A 19,117-nucleotide genomic window follows, 5' to 3' on the forward strand; every position below is an offset into this window, starting at 1 on the left:
AGAAGACCAGGAATTACAGCTGATGAATGGTGTAGCATGTGTCAAAGGTACACAGGGCCTTCCCGCATTGATAGCCAAGGTGGGGAGAAGCGATTGCCACTGTGGTACTGTCCTTAACTCTGACAGCAAAGCAACACCAACGAGTTCAGCACAGACGGTGAGTCGGGAGAAACTGATAGCAGACTGGACTGTGTTATGCTACAGGTTGCCAGCAGCCACATTGTATGAACAAAGAACTTATGTCCGATTGAACTTTATGAAACCAAAATAGGTACCAGATACAGAGTGGTCCGACGCCACGTGAGTGCTCACTCGAAGGTCTCTGTTTGGTACCCCCAGAGCGTGTAAATATTAAACGGTGAAATTGAAGTGTTCCTGCAGCGAGTTAGGTTGAATCCTGTGTATATTCAAAAGTCTTTGATTGCCTAGGAACTGAAATTGGGCTGAGCCCGGCTCAGGGGGACTAATTGTTTAAAAGAGCATCTGAGCCCAGAAGAGGGGGTTCCAGGGTGAACAGTAAAACTCACCCATGAAGATATTTTTGTGGCAAATGTGAACCCGACTGAGGGATGCCTACGAACCGAAATTGGTCTGAGCCCGGCTGAAGGGGACTAATTGTTTAAAGGGGATCTGAGCCCGGAAGAGAGGGACCCGGGGGGAACAGTAAAACTCACCCATGAAGATATTGTTGTGGCAAATGAGAACCCCGACTGAGGGATGCCTGCGAATGAAAGTAAGTTCGAACCCGACTGAGGGAGGCTAATTGGGATAGAAGGATCTGAGCCCAGCTGAGGGGCATCCCGGGCGAAGAGTAAATCGCTTGACTTGAATATTTGGAAAGGATCTTTTCTTTGTTGTTTCTGGTACATGAGGCCCTCTGAAGCAAGAGACTTTGAATGAAAGAGACTTGGGCACAGAAGGCCTTGATGTTGGTAAAAGACATGTGCCCAAGAAGCACAAGAGTGTGCTGTGCTCCAATGCCCCGCCTTGTCCTGTGCTAAAAACGTGGGGAAGGGAGGCCACCAGCCTAAACATCCTGATTTACCATTTTGTGAACACTTCTTTCTTTTTGGGAACATTATCCCACACAATTTTGTAACAGTATCTGGTCATTGCATCTAATGTCATTGATTCTAATGCCATTCCATCAAAATCTTTCCACCTAAGAAATGTCCATCGAATGCATATCTTTTGGGGGTAAAGGGTTAATTTTTGTTTAGGTGCATTATAAAGGGTAAAAAACAGGGGTTGGGGGGGCCCACCCCCCCAAAAAAAAAAGAAAAAAAAAAGAAAAGAAAAATGCATTATGCATTTGATGCACATTTTTTTAGATGGGAAAAATTTGATGCAAATGCATGTCGATGCAGGGAATTCGATGCAATGACCATAAGCCTTTTGTAACATAGCGGTTAGGATTGGCTGTATTATTATTATTTGATGGTCGTAGCTTGCTCCCATCTTAGATCTAGGTTCACATAGGCATTTTGCACACCCCTGATGAAGTTCAATAAACACCCTTGAACTGTGATCACTTGTGTCTGTCTAACTTTGATAAGATGCCTTCCTTAGAGCAGGAACAGAGCCCCACCAACAGGCCACCCCACCATGTCCATAAGTGATAGCAACATTCTGTTTCAGTCATGGACATGTTGAATGCTCAGTGTATGTGACGAGTGGAGCACTCTATTGAGACCTCCCGGCTGTATATATTCAGTCATGCTGGGCCATGTGGCAAGGAAGGGGTCCCCAAACTAAGCCCAAATAGATGCCTGGGGGATTCGAAATTGAAACACTACCAAAGAATTGATCACAATAGATCCCATCCCCTAGCCTGTCTTTCACACAGGCTGGGTGGGGTGAGTGCATTATCCCAGTCTAAGTGAGAGTCAGGAGGGGTGTGGCCAAGGAATGGTGTCTCAAGCAGAGAGACTAGCAAAGCGAGATTTGGTTTCCAGGCCCACCCTCCATAATACCCCCACAACTTGTGATCCCATATTGTTGAGCCTATAAGAGCAAGTGAATAAGAGAAAATGAGGCTGAGGAACCCATCCTCTGTTGATGCAATGGAACCAGAGAGTCATCCCAGGAGGACGCTCTGTATCAGTTCAAGCGAGCTAGAATTGAGTGGCGGAGCAAAAAGTGATCAGGGTGAGGAGTGGTCTGGTGGATGATCCATCAGACCGCTGCTTTTTGTTAAGTACTACTCCTGCCCTCTCCATACACTCTGCGGGGTGCGCAGTGGAAGGGAGCATTACCATCACTCTTTGTCCCCACCTGGACTTGGTCACTCACCGTTAGTGGCTTAGACAGTGTTAGGGAGAATTCTCTGTTTAGGCTGAATTTCCTAACCTAGTGAGTCCTCCAGCAGCTTTGCTGGATTTTTGGGGTTTATTTTTTTCTCCTGCCACGAGTGAGACTCTTTTACCCTCACTCTTGGACATGACTTGAGAGTGTTTCTGTGACTTGCTATGTGCTTATGGGCTAGGGGGTATTTTTTCCCCATAGGCTATCATTGGTTTTTGAATGTGTGTTACACAGCACCCTCAGTGCAGTAACACAGGGGTGTCATAGAGACCCCCAAACATAGACTCCACACCCTGGGACTGACTACTGTCTCCCTGGGTCTGTAAAGTCCCCATTGACTTTACTAGTCTTAACTTAGGAACTTAACCAGTACAAACCATCTTACTGTGGAAGTACTGGTAGGGGCAATTAGATTGCCCCTGGGTCTGTTGTCGAGGGGGTACTGTCCCGTCCCCCCTCGCCGAGTTCTGGCTGGTGGCAGTGGATACCACGGAAATATTCCACCGGAATATTTCCCAATGGGATTTCCCATTGTTTTTAATGCACCACTTTTTGGTGCAATGTTAAAGATACTGCCGGTTTATTTATTTAATATAAATTCACCGGTTGGGATTTTTTGCCAGAACTCGCCGCCAAAATGGCGTCTAGGTTCACTTCAGTAACCCTGAACCCGAGTCGAGCCTTTGTTCCACTTTTGGCGGGCTTCTGCACAGAAGCCCTCCAAAGTGGTGCCATTCTGTCTGGGTGCCACAGGGGGTGTGGGAGGGGGTTTAGGCACCCTGGACTGAGTTGCCTTGCCAACTCATGTCGCACTCTGGTGTGATTGGCCCAAGTGGTGAGCCACCCCGCTCACCACTTAACATGTTTGAGTGACAGCTAGGCTGTATGAATGGGGGTTTGCTGCATAAAAGCAGGGTTTTTGGGACTGGTTCTTCAGAAGTCGCCACAGGACCTAAGAAGCCGAAGAGGGAGAAGCTGAGCCGACCTGCCAAGACGACACCACCGGTGGAGCCCTGCGGAACCGCCTCACCACTTTTTCCCGACGACAGAGGAGATCTCCCGCCGGAGAGTCTTCTTCCCTTAACTGGTGGGGACAACCAGTTGCTGCCTTCTTTTCGCCGTCCCGAAGCATCTCGTGGCCGCCTTGCCTGTGCCAAGCACCTCGGCAACCAGGATACCACTTTTTACCTCAACCGCGAAAGAGGGGTAAAATCCTTTGCGACCGGAAAACTCCACGGCTGGCCTCATCCCTGGTAGTGCAACGACCTTCAGCTTTCCTCCACGTTGAGATCACCTCTTCCTCTGGACGACGCCGCGACTTGCACCCACTACCAGGAACAACTGCCACTGCTGGAGGATCCTTTCCACTTTTAAAGGTACTGTGTTCCGCCCGGCTTCCCTTGCCACCGATTGTACGGGGTAGATTTAGCCCTCGGCTCTCGAACCTGGGTAAGCCTGGGACACCCTAACTAAACTTTTCTAAACGTAGTAAAACCTTTTCTACTCACCTGCAAAGACTTGTGACATTGTGTGATCTTGGGCATATTTTCGCCTGGCTCTCTCTAAAGCGGGCCCCGAACCCATTCTCCTTGTTCCACAATTGACTTCCTTTCTAACCTTATGTGAAAAGTGTTTTACCTTGCTGCTCTCTTTATTTCTGCCTTTTCCCTCCCTTTTTCAATAACTTGTTGGAGTGCCATCTAACGTTAAGCGCTCACCTCTGTTTGGAAATAAGTGGTGTTAATTTAGACTTGTCCAACAAATGACTAGGGATGTACATATGAGTAATAGTGACTGTGTGTTGACTTACTTACCTTTTTCTGTGCTAGTGTAATTTATGAGTGTGCCTTTACAATAAATAAGTATACACTTTTACACCTAGCTCTGGTCAGTGTTTGCTTGTACTATTGTGCCTCTGTACCTATTGTGTATCCTCTATATACTGTCTAACTCTTCTTGAGGGAAGTCTGACTGCTCAGCCACAGCTACCACAGTGAATCTGTGTGGTACAGACTGCTACCAAGTGGGTTTACTGCCAACACCTGTAGTCTTAAATCTTTTGCAGTGGTCCCAGAGGGAACTGCACAGGTTTCTGCCTAACACTGGTGTACAGCGGTGGGATTTGTATTGAGTATACACTTTAGTGTACTTTTGAGATACCTTAGTGCAACTAACCACAAAGCTTAAGCACAAGAAAGAAAAAGTCATTTTCTAACCTGTCTACTATGGAAAGTTATAGTCAAGAATCCCTTGCTACAAAAACTGCTGATTGTCTAAGACTTCTCTGTAAGCATAAGAATCTCATGACTAAAGGAAAGAAAATGGAGCTAATAGAAAGGTTGTTAGAAAACCAAAGTCTGGAGGATGGTTCAGAGGAACCTATCACTCCAGCAAACGTAGAGAACAGCAATGATATTGATATTGAACAAAGTATTGATGATCTTGGGTCAGAACCAGAAGAGGAAGATGAAACTGTTGTAGATGTTCCCTCTAGGCCTCTATCTGCTCTACCAGCTGTACCTACTGGACCTTTGCCAGGTCCCACATTTAACCCTCAATACTTTGAACTAGAGAAAATGAAACTAGAATTAGAACATAGAAGAATTAGTGCTCAAACAGAACACAAGCAACAAGAACTAAGGCTAAGGGAAATGGAGCTCAAGCATGAGCTAGAAATGAAGAAATTGTCTGTTGAGAATGCTTCTCTCTCTGGCTCCTCTAGAAGTTCCAGTCCTAAAAGACCCCGGATGCCTAAGGAATTGATTGGTATGTATGAGCCTAAGTTGGATGTGTTGGATTGGTTGTCTATGTTTGAGTATAATCATGGGCTCCAGAACATCACAGGTAATGAGTTACTCACCTGGTTGTTCTCTAGGCTTCCCCCTCTTGCAACTGATGCGGTAATGGAGTTGGGGGAGGAGGATAGGAAAGAGTATGAATGTGTGAAACTAGCTTTGATAGCTAAGTTTGGGAAGACCCCTTCCCAGTATCTTAAGAGGTTTAGGAGCCTCAAAAAAAGCATTATGGTACCCCTTGGGCTACCTGGGTGTGTGAAGGGTTGAAAAACTTAGAGGGATGGATTAAGGGTTACAAAGTGAACACTTATGAAGGAATGAGGAATCTTGTAATGATGGAGTCAATTTATGATGCCTGCTCTCCTGAGCTCAGACAGCACTTGGCTGATTGACGGGAATTAGATCCTAGGAAGCTAGCTAAGGCTGCTGACTTGTGGGTTGCCAACAGGGCTACTCACAAGGATTCTGGGGTAACTCAGAAGAAGGTTGAGGGAAGACAGCCTAAGAAAGACTCCAAAGAGAATTCCAATAATTCTAATTCCAAAGAGGGCCCCAAACCAAACCATAAGGGTAAGCCACCTGGGAAACCACAGCAGAGTAGTATACCTTCTGGTGCTAAACCAGAAGGAGGTCAGAACAAGCCTCCATTCCAAAGGACCTTTGGGGCCTGTTATGTTTGTAAGGCTACTGACCATGTGAAAGGAGATCCCAGATGTAAGGGTAAACCTTCAGGGGTCCAGCTTGTCTCCTTAGCCTTCGCTCCAGAGGAGGAAGTCACTATGGCAAGTGGAAACTTTCTACTACTGGCTGATGAACCCACTGGAGTCTCAGCCAGTGTTTCTTTAGTCTCTCTGGGGTTGTGGGAACAACAGAATTTAGATGTATATAATTCTATCCCAGATAATACTAAAGAGTATTATAAGGACAGTGTCCACGTGAAGGGTCAGGAGACTCCTGCCATCAGGGACACTGGGGCCAGCATAACTGTGGTGGATGAATCATTTTTCAAGGCAGAGGATGTTGCTAAGGCACCCAAATGCCTCACCAAGTTAGCTGGAGGGCCTGTGCAGATGTGTCCCCAGTTACCAGTTCTCATCCAGTGTAATGAAATGGCTGTGAAGATACCTGTCAGTATACAATGTGAAGTGCCAGGAAGGGTTCTGTTGGGCAATGACCTGAAAGCTCTTGGAGTTGTGTCACATACCCCCAGACCTCCTAGTAAAAGGTTACAGGAGCTCACCAAACCTGCAAGAGAGAAAACCCTGCGAGGTTTATCTCAGGAGATGATGACAGAAATCACTCCTCTCCCACTGGAGCAACTTACTGCAGTAACTACCAGATCAGGAGCAAAGGGGCAACCCAAGACTCCTAGGAAAAAGCCTACAGCAAGCACTCCAGTGCTTCCAACAAAGACTTCCCCGAGGTTGTCCAAAGTTACACCTGTAACTCCACCTCCAGCTGAGGCTGAGAGGGAGGTACAACCCTGTTTGGTTGAACTAGACTCTGAAGAAGAGCTAGTAGGAGGCCCAGAACTTATTGGAGACCTGGACCCGGCTGACCATCCTGAGCTGCAGTCTTTACTGGCAGAAGGTGGACCCAGCAGGACAGCTTTTCGTAAGGGACAAACAGAATGTCCAACTCTGGAGGGTCTCCGCCAACAGGCCGCTTCTCAGGCTGATGGGCAAGAGCCTGGGAAGTATAGGTTACACTGGGAAGATGGCCTCTTCTACAGTGAACCCACTGAATCTGAACCTGGAGCCTACCAACGCCTGGTAGTGCCCCAAGAGAACAGACAACAGTTCTTGCAACTAGCCCACGAGATTCCTTTGGCTGGTCACTTGAGTTTCAAGAAGACCAAGGAAAGGCTCTCCCTCTACTTTTATTGGCCAAAGATGGGGGCCGAAGTAGATAGATATTGCAGGAGCTGCCATACCTGCCAGACTTCTGGTAAGGTTGGTTCCAAGAATGTGGCACCTTTAGTGCCTCTCCCAGTTGTGGGAGTCCCATTTGAGAGGGTAGGGATTGACATTGTTGGTCCCCTTGATCCCCCAACCTCCTCAGGCAACAGGTTTATCCTTGTTGTAGTAGACCATGCTACTAGGTACCCTGAGGCAATTCCTATGAGGACTGTTACAGCTCAGGCTGTGGCTAAGGCCCTCCTTGGTATCTTTACCAGGGTTGGGTTTCCTAAGGAGGTGATCTCTGACAGGGGGTCACATTTTATGTCCAACTACATGAAAGCCATGTGGAAAACCTGCGGAGTCACCTACAAGTTCTCAACCGCCTACCACCCTCAGACAAACGGGTTGGTAGAAAGGTTTAACAGAACTATGAATAGCATGATAGGTGCTTTAGAAGAACCCCTTAAAAAGAAGTGGGACCTTCTACTGCCATGTCTTCTCTTTGCTTATAGAGAAGTCCCTCAGGAGGGAGTAGGTTATTCTCCCTTTGAACTTCTTTTTTTTTTTTTTTTTTTTTTTTTTAATTGTTTAATCACATTGGATTTTTACAATACAGCTTTTCTCATCATTTCATACGATTATTTATCTGGTCAGTTTGTCACTTTCTATGTGCAGTTTGTGTTTTTGATGGTTCATTTGCTGGATATTGCGGTCACAGTTGTCTTTGTTCTTGGTAACACCCATTGTTGTTGAGTAGTTGTTGGTCGCTGTATTCTAACATTTTTGCTACTGCAACTTGCCATGTGATTTTATCACCCCCAATGAGCCTGCACCACCAAGTATTTTCCTCATGTAATATGTTAAAGCCGGGCATGTATGACAGATACTGTTGTCTAATGAGATTCGTTGCTGGGCATGACATGAGCAGATGTCTTATTGTTTCTTTAACAGGGTAGCTGGCATTGTTGCAGAATCGACATTCATTAGTTACTGTTTGTCCTCTAATATACAGTATCTCATTTGTTTTCATTATATTGAGTCGTGCTCGTAAGATTAAATTTTGCGCCTTTTTGTTTGGAAATTGGTTTATGAAGCCTTGTAGCACGTTTCGTTTCAATGTATTATGTGGTAAGTGAGCCGTAAGTTTCGATCTTGTTGTAACGTCGATCGTCATTGCCCAGTCTGCATCTTTAATTTTTTGTAGGACTTTGCATGGATTTTCAATCAGTTCTTGTTCATCCGATGCTACGTCACATAGTACACCTAGGTTTTCCTCTTGCCATGCTGTTAGCATCTGGCAGTTTCTGGCATCCATTTCACATTTAATCATGTTAAAGATTTTATTGCTGGTGTCCATTCTGCTTTTCCTAAAAAGCATTATGGTGTTGCACACCACTGTGCATTTTAAAGATTGCAGGCTGAGTTCTCGGCGTATGGCCACCCCTGATGTCGATTGGGGTAATTTCAATACCTTTCGCCAAAATCGGGCCTCCAGCTTTGCCCATATTTGCTTTGGCATCATGGGCATCGCTTCCATCCCATATGTCAGGGTAGGTACAACCTTCATTTTATAGAAATTTAAAACTGGGACAAGTGAATATTTCCCAAATTTTCCATCAATAGCTTTTGCTTGGGCTGCTAGTTTGTCTGTCTTTCCGAACAGTTCCGCTTGCATTGTATTTTCTTGGCGTGAGCTGTCTAGGAATACTCCAAGATATTTAAATGAGGTGACAGACTCGATTTCAGTATGTCCCAGCCGCCATCTGAAATTGCTGTTTTTTTTCTCACGATTTTGGAAGATCATTACTTTTGTTTTGCTTATGTTTATTTCCAGGTGGTTGCTTGTTGCGTATTGCTGTAGGGCATTTAACTTCCTTTGCAGACCTATTTGTGTTTGATCAAAAAAAGTTAGATCGTCCGCATATAGGAGATGGCCGATTTCTGTGGCTCCGATTTTTGGTGGGAATACCCTTGTTGTTTTCCCAATGTCTTGAATATCCCCAATGTAGGTAATGAACAGCGCTGAAGCCAACGGGCATCCCTGCTTTACTCCTCTGGTGCTTTTGACTTCGTTTGACAGATCCCCTTCTCGGCTGAGACGTACTCGCATTTTGGTTTCATGATGCAGAGCCTGTATCGGGGCTAATATGTCTACAGGGCAATTCCATTATTTTAGTTTTCTTCATAGGATCGGTCTTTCAATACGATCGAAAGCTTGAGTAAAGTCAATGAAGACTACGAATAGACACTGTTTATGTTGCAATGCTTTGCTTTTTAAAATGTTACACGCCAGAATATTGCACGAGGTTCCTGCATTTTTTTTAAAGCCAGTTTGATATTCATCATTGCATTTTGCTGATGCAGCCCATATTTGAAATCTTTTCATTAGTAACGTTGCGTATACTTTGCCTATCACGTCCAATAACGCAATCGGACGAAAATTTGCTGGATCAGTAAGGTTCCCTTTTTTGTAAATCGGAACTATTATGGCTTTTGTCCATGATTCAGGTATAAACTTTAGTTCTGTGCAGCGTCGAAAAATGGCACTTATGAAGCTTGTCCATTCATTTGAATATTTTTTTAATTCGGCGTTGGTAATGCCGTCTGGACCAGGTGCTCTAGAGTTCTTTAAGTTCTTGATTATGTCCAAAATGTCTTCTTTATTTTCTACATTGACCCAGTTTATTGTTTTCGATTGTGTCTCAATGCTAGCTTCTGTTACTTCTGCTTTGAAAACTGTTTCAAAGTGTTTTTCCCACGCGTGTTGACTAATGTTATTCAAGATTTGTCTCTCAAGGGTTTGCTCTGTATCTCTTAATAGAGTCCAGAAATGTCTACTGTTGTTTGTGATCAGAGCCTTGATAATTTGTTCCGCATCAGCTTGATACAATTTATATCTATGGGCTCTTACCCATGCTTTGTATCTTGATTTAATATTCCTGATATTTGTGGGTATTTCATTGATGGATTTTTTGCGTGCTTTACGTAGCGCTTTTCTGTACTCACGTCTTTTTGCAGTAAATTCTTTATTATATGCATGTTTTGTGTCAGTTTTCATCGTGTATCCTCTTCCTTTTGTCGGACATATATGCGGAATTAATAGTGGTTGATAATCAATGTCAGGCACTGTTGATGTCAGTGCATCTGCTTCGTATTTTGCTGTCGCTTTGATGATTTCATTCGCACTTATTTTTATTCGTGTTCCTTGTGCATTAGGTTCGACTTGCAACTTTTGGCCGCTTTTGTTGTTCTCTGCCAGCCATGATGTTACCAACATGTTGTGATCACTCATGGACGTGCGTCACACATTGAACTCTTTGATGTCATGCAGTAGTGATTGTGATACAAAGATGTAGTCAATTGTGGTTGCCAAAGGCGCACGCTCCCATGTTGGTATTCTGTTTGTTACTGGGAAAGCCTCGTCTACATTGTGAAGTCTATGCATGCCGGTGAATTTGAGCCATTCTTTGCCGCGTTGTTCTGCGGCTTGCCGTGCTATGGTTTTACTTGCCTTTTGTGTTGTTTTGCAGCTGGCATTCAGGTCTCCGCACACGAGTATTGTTGATACTTGATACTCACGCATTGCTACCTCTATTGCCTCATCGCACATTGCATTGAGTTTTTTTGCACTTGTTGTTGCTGGATTCCAGTAAGTGTTGATTATAATAATTTTTTTTGTTTTTCACTTTTTGTTTGCTTACCTCACCCCAGGTGAATATTACTGCTAGGATTGACTGGTTGGAGGTTATTATTGTTTCCATTGATGCTCCACATCCGTTTCGGCATGCTATCATCAGTCCTGAGGTTGGACGTCCTTTGATTCCCCTTGCCGCAGGTGCCAGAATAATCTGGTAGCCTTTCATCGTTGGGGTTTGTTGCAGCCATGTCTCTTGGAGACATATGATGTCAAATTCTCCTAGATTGGGGTCTCCTAGTGTGGTTAAGTGGGAATGTCCTCTCGTATTCCATGAGCATAACTTTACAGTTTCGCCCCGCTCGTTGTTCTGGTCGCTTGTTGCCGTCTTGTCTTGCCAGAATGGCTATTTGTTGTATCGGCGAGACAATGCTTTCGGTAGCCAACCCCATAGTCCTGTTTTGAAGTTCTGTGGCGCTTCTTTTTTCTGTGCGGACGGACTTTTGTCTACTCTTTGTGTCACCGATCTTATTGTCACCTTCTCGTCAGATTGACTTCTTTGTGCCTTTGTCGTATGGTATTGCTCACCTGTTCTTCTTTGCGTTGGGGCATGTTTGTTCATTTCACTTTTCTTGTTCTGTGTTCTGTTGTCCCTTACGCATCGTCTTTGTGCCACTTTATAGGCCTGTGTTCTTTTGTGTTCTTTTTGCAAGTTCTCCCCTCTTTGTTGGTCGGCACACATGTTGTTACCTGCTTCGATTTTCTTGTTTTCTCTTTTGATTTCCGATTTGTTCGTCTGTGCTTCTATATTTGCTTGATGTTTATTTATCGTGATTTCTTCTATGTGATATCCATGATTATAGAAGTCATTGTGATGTTTCTCGATCATTCGGCATATCGTGCTGGAATTAAGATATAACAATGCTACTGCCCCCTTTCTAGTATGCCAAGGTTCCACAATTTGTATGTCTTCTGATATTATGTGTCGTAGGTCACGCATTTGATGTAATATGTCCAAAATTGTCCTTCTATTTAGAATGACCTCTTCTTTGTTGCAACTTCTTTGTGTTATTTTGATCATCCATCTACACTCTCTTTTATTGTTTATTTTGACATTTTCGATGTCCTCATCTGTTCTTCTCCCCTGCCTTGTATTACGATTGATCGCACCTTGGGCTGCCGTGGATCTTTTCTCTGATTGATTTCGCCTTTTTTCATGATTATTGTTTGCTTTCGTTGTTGTTCCCCTATTATAAGTAGCTCTTTGTTGTTCTCTTTTTGATTCTTGTCGCTGGTGCTGTGGTTTGTACTGTGTATGTATATTTTCCAATTTCCCTTCTTGGCTCACACTTTTTTTACGCATTTGCTCAGGATGTTTATTTACTTCTTCATCACTACTTTTGTATTGATTGTACAATTCTGATTTTGTTTTTTCATTGCTTACAGAGTTTTGTTTTTTCATGTCCCGTTTTTTTTTCTCAATATTATGTACATGGTAGATCAAATGATTTCGTTTCTCTTCAAGGGTTTCAAAGTCTCGCTCCTTGTCTACCTTGTTGAGAACTTTTTTTGAATTTGGAGACGAGTCAAATACTGAACGATGGCTCGTCTTTGTCAGTTGCCCTGTGTATCCCGGCGTTATGGGGGGATTTTCAACGTCATCTGTATACATGCTAACATTCATTAGAGTGTCCTCAAGCTCTGGAGTTCCTCCTTGGTTTATTGTCACCACCGACTCTTCTGCTACTTGGTTGCCGCAGTTCTTATTTCGTTTGTCTGGCATCTGGTTTTGTCGATTTCTCTGCAATTTCATGTCTTTTGGCGATGTCATTGGGGTCTTCAAATTTTTCACTCTCGCCGCTGTATCTGCATGCTCCTCATCGTTCCTGTCTATCGTTGGATCTCTGTTGTTGTCTACACGAGTTCTTGTGTTTCCCTTATTAACTTCATTATTCGTGGTGATTTTGTCGAACATTTTGTATGTTGTTGCTACACCATCCTCTTGTTGTTCATTAGGTGAGGTGGTTTTGTTCAAAATTAGGACCACTTTTGGTGTGTGCTTTATGTTACTTTTGGGCTGCTTATCGCTAACGCTGCTTTTTTCCGTTTTGTCTTTCATTTGGGTCTTGGGTTCTACACTTTTAGTTAACTTCTGTTCCGTCATTAGATCGATGACCATTTTGGTTTGAGTTTCGACTTCTTTCAGCTTGTTTTCTTTATCTTTGGCTTCATGCAGCGCCCCATTCCTGTCCCTGTGATTTAGTCCATCAGATTTGATTTTTTGATCAGTATGTTCTTGACTGCTTTTATTTGCTGTTATGTATCCTTCCAGAACGAGGACTTTCGTTAGAACCATGGCTAGAGTGACCTGTTGATCCTTTACTGTATCGTTTAATGTCTCATACAGTTTGCAAAAGGGATTTAGTGCAATTGTTATAGATGACATGATACTTAGTAGATCCGTTTTTTTTCGTGGTCTCATGCGATGTGTTCGGTGATTGCAACGCAGTGTTCCTACTGTGCACATACGGGAAATCACTAAATCTTCTTCTTGGCGTTTGTGGCCAACCGCTGGGGTTCTGTATTCGCGATGGTGATACATTGTTTGCATACTCTGTACACTGTGTTCTGATTTTCGTCTGCTTATCTTGATGTTCTTGCTCCTCAATGTCCTGGTGTGTACTATTTCCTAATGTTGATCTGGAGTGTGGACTCGTTATAGCTTTCTGTTGTACCGGGCTGTTCGTTATTTCTATCTCACTTCCCCCTGTTGTTATGGGCTGAGATAATACAGATTTTTCTTGTGGTATACTCCTCGCACGTGCTTCCTTGTAATCAGGTTCTATCGTCTTCTCTACCTCTGGTTCCTTGTCTAATTTTTGTGATGCTCCCTGTCCCTCCTTCAATGTTGGTACATGCTCTGGGATTGTCACTTCTCTGTTTATTTTGTGAGCATCTATTACTTCAGTGAGCGCGGCCGGTTGTGCTGTTACTGTTATTATGGGACTTGTGACTATTTCTTTGTTCTCTATCACTTTTTCCTCATATACCTTGTCGCTGATTACTGCTATTTCATCCCCAATTTCATCCCTTATATCTAGCATTTGTTCGTCTGTCACTACTTCCTGATCTTGCCCACTTCTTGTTGTGTGTTTCATTTTGCTCTGTTTTGCTAGTGGCATGGTGTCGTTTACTGCTGCGAGTATTTCTGCATCAGATAGATCACTGCATCTCGTGGATTTGGCTAGCAGCTGATTCTCAAAGAAGTCGGTCAGCAATTTCATTGAACTTGTTTTTCTTGTTGTTGTAATGCCTGTGCTTTTACATAGTCCATCTTTGCTGCTTTGCAGGCTTTTACAATTAACAGTATTTTTTGTTCGCAATTGCCCCTTTTTGTTTTTCTGATGTTTTATATTATTTCGCGTGATTGTCTTCCATGTTGTATTCTCCTTTGATTCTCTTTGTCTCTTCTTGTAATTTTCTTCTGTTGATAGGAGGGGCTCCCTGGGCTCATCTCCCATAACGATGGTGTCAGTTTGTGTTGCTCCCGCTGGGTTTCGCACCTCTTCTTCTGTATAAACGGCATGCACCTGAGCAATGATGCTCACGTTTGCGGCTGTAGGTGTAGCGTGCCTCAGCTGTTGGTTGACCTGATTTATCTTCTGGGCGTCTGGTTCCTGTTCGCCTCCTCGGGACTCCTCCTCTCGATTTCCCGACTCTCTTACTTGAACCGGGGCCATCATCTCCGTTTGCCTTGTTTTGCAAACATTCTCGGCATCTGCAGCACTCGCCATTGCGCTACCTTCATGAGCCTCAGCGCTGTCTCGCCCCGCCTCCCCTCCGGGGGGCTGGAGCGACAACACCATACCTGTGCCCGGTGGTGCAGCGCTTTGCGTGTGTTCTTCTCTGTTGGATGTTTTTTTCATGGGTTCCGGCACTTTCGGCGCCTCCTCTTCTATGACGTCAGGTAAGGTTGTTGCATTCGATATTCTGCATGCATTATCATTTTCTTTGATACGGTTGGGACTGTTGTGACTGTTATCTGTTTGTACATTAAACATGAATGGGCTTTGAATGGGTAGCACCAAACCTTTCGAATTTCTTATAGATTCAAGTGCGATTGCCCCGCCCCCTTTCTTCGAGCTGCAAAGACGGCGACTATCTGCTTCCATGTGTTTACAGTTCTGGGGGACTGGGGTGAACCTAGAAGTAGAGTCAAAGCTGGGTTATGTGGATGATGGTGGTTACGACCACGAGTGCACAATGCTGTGGTCACTTGCTGCTTACTGTTTTTATTTATTTTATTTTATTGTTTTTTATTTTTTTTTGGTTGCAGTTAATGTTGCACAGATTTAATGACTTGCCTGTGAGTTCTGCCGTAGTTCTGCCGTAGCTCTGCCGTAGTTTCCTGGGGGTTCGCCTCACCCCATCACCCCGTCACCACGCCAGCACCAACCCGCTACCACTCCCGGGCTCAAAGGCTCTACAGCACGGGGCTGCCACACCGGAGCTGGAGCAGACGCTCCTCTCTCGTCACTCTCGTCACTCACCCCCCCTTCGGCTCTCCGCTCTCCGCTCTACGCTCTACGCTCGATGCAGCGCAGCGTCTCCGCCTGTCTCCGCTTGTCTCCGCCTGTTCAGATCACAGCTGCTTCCATTTGTTTCATTTGAACTTCTCTATGGCCATCCAGTCAGAGGCCCCTTGGCCCTGATTAAGGAGGGGTTGAAGAGTGCTCCTTCCCCCAAGCCAGTCAGAGTGACTGACTATGTGATAGGTCTCCGAAGGAGAATGTCAAACATGATGGCAGAAGCAAGTGACAACTTGAAAGCTGGCCAAGCTCTGATCAAACATTGGCATGATCAGAAGGCTAACATGGTTGAGTTTACTCAAGACCAGCTAGTTCTAGTTATGCTTCCAACAAGGCAGAGGGCCTTTCAAGACAAATGGATGGGACCCTTCAAGGTTGTGGGAAAACTTGGAGAGGTCAACTATCTGGTGGATCTGGGCAAACCCAGGGAAGTTCCCAGAGTCTTCCACACCAACCGCCTCAAAGCCTATGTCTCTAGACCAGAAGTAGGAGCATTGCTTCTAGCTTCATCAGAAGAGGAGGAGGAGAGTGAAGCTCTACCTGACCTCTTGAGAGGCTTACCTTTGGACGAAAAGGTTGAAGGAGTTAATCTCTCTTCAGATCTGACCCCTGAGCAACAGGAGGAGTGCAAAGCTATGTTAAATCGGTTTGCCCCCCTGTTCTCACTTTCACCAGGCCTGACCCCTTGGGGACAGCATGATATACTCACTGGTGACTGTCTGCCAGTCAAAAGCAGAGGATATAGAATGTCAGAACACGTCAGAACCCACATCAAAGGTGAGGTCAAGAAGATGCTTGATCTCGGGGTAATAGAGCCCTCTACTAGTCCATGGTCTAGCCCAGTGGTGTTAGTACCAAAGGCAGGATCCAAAGAGTTGAGATTCTGTGTGGACTATAGAGCTCTTAATGCAGTCACCAAGACTGATGCCCACCCTTTGCCAAGGACAGATGAGTTGGTGGATAAACTTGGTGCAGCCAAGTACCTCAGCACACTGGACCTTACGTCAGGCTATTGGCAAATAGCCCTGACAGACCATGCCAAGGAGAAAACTGCATTTTCTACCCCAGTTGGCCTATACCAATTCAAGGTTATGCCTTTTGGACTGAAAAATGCACCTGCAACATTCCAAAGGATGGTGAACCAAGTTCTAGCTGGGATGGAGGACTTCTGCATGGCATACTTGGATGACATTGCAGTCTTCAGCCACTCCTGGGAGGAACATGTGACCCACTTAGGACATGTTTTGCAGGCTCTTGAGCAGGTCAATCTGACCATAAAGGCAAGCAAATGCCAAATTGGTCAGAGTAAAGTGGTCTACCTTGGACATGAGGTAGGAGGTGGAGAAATAAGGCCTTTGCTCAGCAAGATTGAAGCTGTGCAAAATTGGACAACACCTACTACTCAGACCCTGGTGAGAGCCTTCTTAGGCCTCACTGGGTACTACAGGAATTTCATTGAGAACTATGGGACCATAGCTTCTCCTCTGAATGTGATCTACTCTCCAAAATTCCCTAAGAAGGTCAAATGGAATGAGGAATGCAATCAGGCCTTTGAAAACCTGAAGAAAGCTCTTTGCCAAGCTCCAGTACTCAGAGCTCCTGACTACCACCAAACTTTCATTGTACAAACTGATGCTTCCAATGTAGGTATAGGTGCAGTTCTTAGCCAACTGGATGAGAAGGGTAGGGAACACCCCATTTGCTTCATTAGTAGAAAACTGAAGGATCCTGAAACAAGATGGGCACTGAAGAAGTTTAGGCCATACTTGTATGGTTCTACTTTTGTCATTCAGACTGACCACCAACCCTTGAGATGGTTAATGCAAATGAAAGGGGAAAATCCAAAACTATTGAGATGGTCAATCTGTCTCCAAGGGTTTGATTTCACCATTGAGCACAGGTCAGGGTGTCACCATCAAAATGCTGATGGACTCTCTAGGATGTATGTCATCGACTAGAGGTATGAGGTTCATCCAGGAGTGGATTAAATCCTCCTGTCCCTTAGTCTGGGGGGGGCGAGTGTTAGGGAGAATTCTCTGTTTAGGCTGAATTTCCTAACCTAGTGAGTCCCCCAGCAGCTTTGCTGGATTTTTGGGTTTATTTTTTTCTCCTGCCAAGAGTGAGACTCTTTTACCCTCACTCTTGGACATGACTTGAGAGTGTTTCTGTGACTTGCTATGTGCTTATGGGCTAGGGGGTATTTTTTCCCCATAGGCTATCATTGGTTTTTGAATGTGTGTTACACAGCACCCTCAGTGCAGTAACACAGGTGTGTCATAGAGACCCCCAAACATAGACTCCACACCCTGGGACTGACTACTGTCTCCCTGGGTCTGTAAAGTCCCCATTGACTTTACTAGTCTTAACTTAGGAACTTAACCAGTGCAAACCATCCTACTGTGGAAGTACTGGTAGGGGCAATTAGATAGCCCCTGGGTCTGTTGTCGAGGAGGTACTGTCCCGTCCCCCCTCGCCGAGTTCTGGCTGGTGGCAGTGGATACCACGGAAATATTCCACCGGAATATTTCCCAATGGGATTTCCCATTGTTTTTAATGCACCACTTTTTGGTGCAATGTTAAAGATACCGCCGGTTTATTTATTTAATATAAATTCACCGGTTGGGATTTTTTGCCAGAACTCGCCGCCAAAATGGCGTCTAGGTTCACTTCAGTAACCCTGAACCCGAGTCGAGCCTTTGTTCCACTTTTGGCGGGCTTCTGCACAGAAGCCCTCCAAAGTGGTGCCATTCTGTCTGGGTACCACACGGGGTGTGGGAGGGGGTTTAGGCACACTGGACTGAGTTGCCTTGCCAACTCATGTCGCACTCTGGTGTGATTGGCCCAAGTGGCGAGCCACCCCGCTCACCACTTAGCATGTTTGAGTGACAGCTAGGCTGTATGAATGGGGGTTTGCTGCATAAAAGCAGGGTTTTTGGGACTGGTTCTTCAGAAGTCGCCACAGGACCTAAGAAGCCGAAGAGGGAGAAGCCGAGCCAACCTGCCAAGACGACACCACCGGTGGAGCCCTGCGGAACCGCCTCACCACTTTTTCCCGACGACAGAGGAGATCTCCCGCCGGAGAGTCTTCTTCCCTTAACTGGTGGGGACAACCAGTTGCTGCCTTCTTTTCGCCGTCCCGAAGCATCTCGTGGCCGCCTTGCCTGTGCCAAGCACCTCGGCAACCGGGATACCACTTTTTACCTCAACCGCGAAAGAGGGGTAAAATCCTTTGCGACCGGAAAACTCCACGGCTGGCCTCATCCCTGGTAGTGCAACGACCTTCAGCTTTCCTCCACGTTGAGATCACCTCTTCCTCTGGACGACGCCGCGACTTGCACCCACTACCAGGAACAACTGCCACAGCTGGAGGATCCTTTCCACTTTTAAAGGTACTGTGTTCCGCCCGGCTTCCCTTGCCACCGATTGTACGGGGTAGATTTAGCCCTCGGCTCTCGAACCTGGGTAAGCCTGGGACACCCTAACTAAACTTTTCTAAACGTAGTAAAACCTTTTCTACTCACCTGCAAAGACTTGTGACATTGTGTGATCTTGGGCATATTTTCGCCTAGCTCTCTCTAAAGCGGGCCCCGAACCCATTCTCCTTGTTCCACAATTGACTGCCTTTCTAACCTTATGTGAAAAGTGTTTTACCTTGCTGCTCTCTTTATTTCTGCCTTTTCCCTCCCTTTTTCAATAACTTGTTGGAGTGCCATCTAACGTTAAGCGCTCACCTCTGTTTGGAAATAAGTGGTGTTAACTTAGACTTGTCCAACAAATGACTAGGGATGTACATATGAGTAATAGTGACTGTGTTTTGACTTACTTACCTTTTTCTGTGCTAGTGTAATTTATGAGTGTGCCTTTAAAATAAATAAGTATATACTTTTACACCTA

The 19,117-nt window shown here is 45.2% G+C and overlaps 1 protein-coding gene across 1 annotated transcript; it reads right to left on the reverse strand.

Annotated features, from left to right (window-relative positions):
• Positions 1-11,040: 11,040 nt before the first annotated feature.
• LOC138515194 (myb-like protein X) lies at positions 11,041-12,990 on the reverse strand. The gene has a single exon (XM_069630162.1). The coding sequence runs from the start codon at positions 12,988-12,990 to the stop codon at positions 11,041-11,043; it is 1,950 nt and encodes a 649-aa protein (XP_069486263.1).
• Positions 12,991-19,117: the final 6,127 nt, after the last annotated feature.

The sequence above is a fragment of the Ambystoma mexicanum genome, chromosome 6q (genome assembly GCF_040938575.1).
Source record: "Ambystoma mexicanum isolate Mex_15411 chromosome 6q, UKY_AmexF1_1, whole genome shotgun sequence".
NCBI lineage: Eukaryota > Metazoa > Chordata > Amphibia > Caudata > Ambystomatidae > Ambystoma > Ambystoma mexicanum.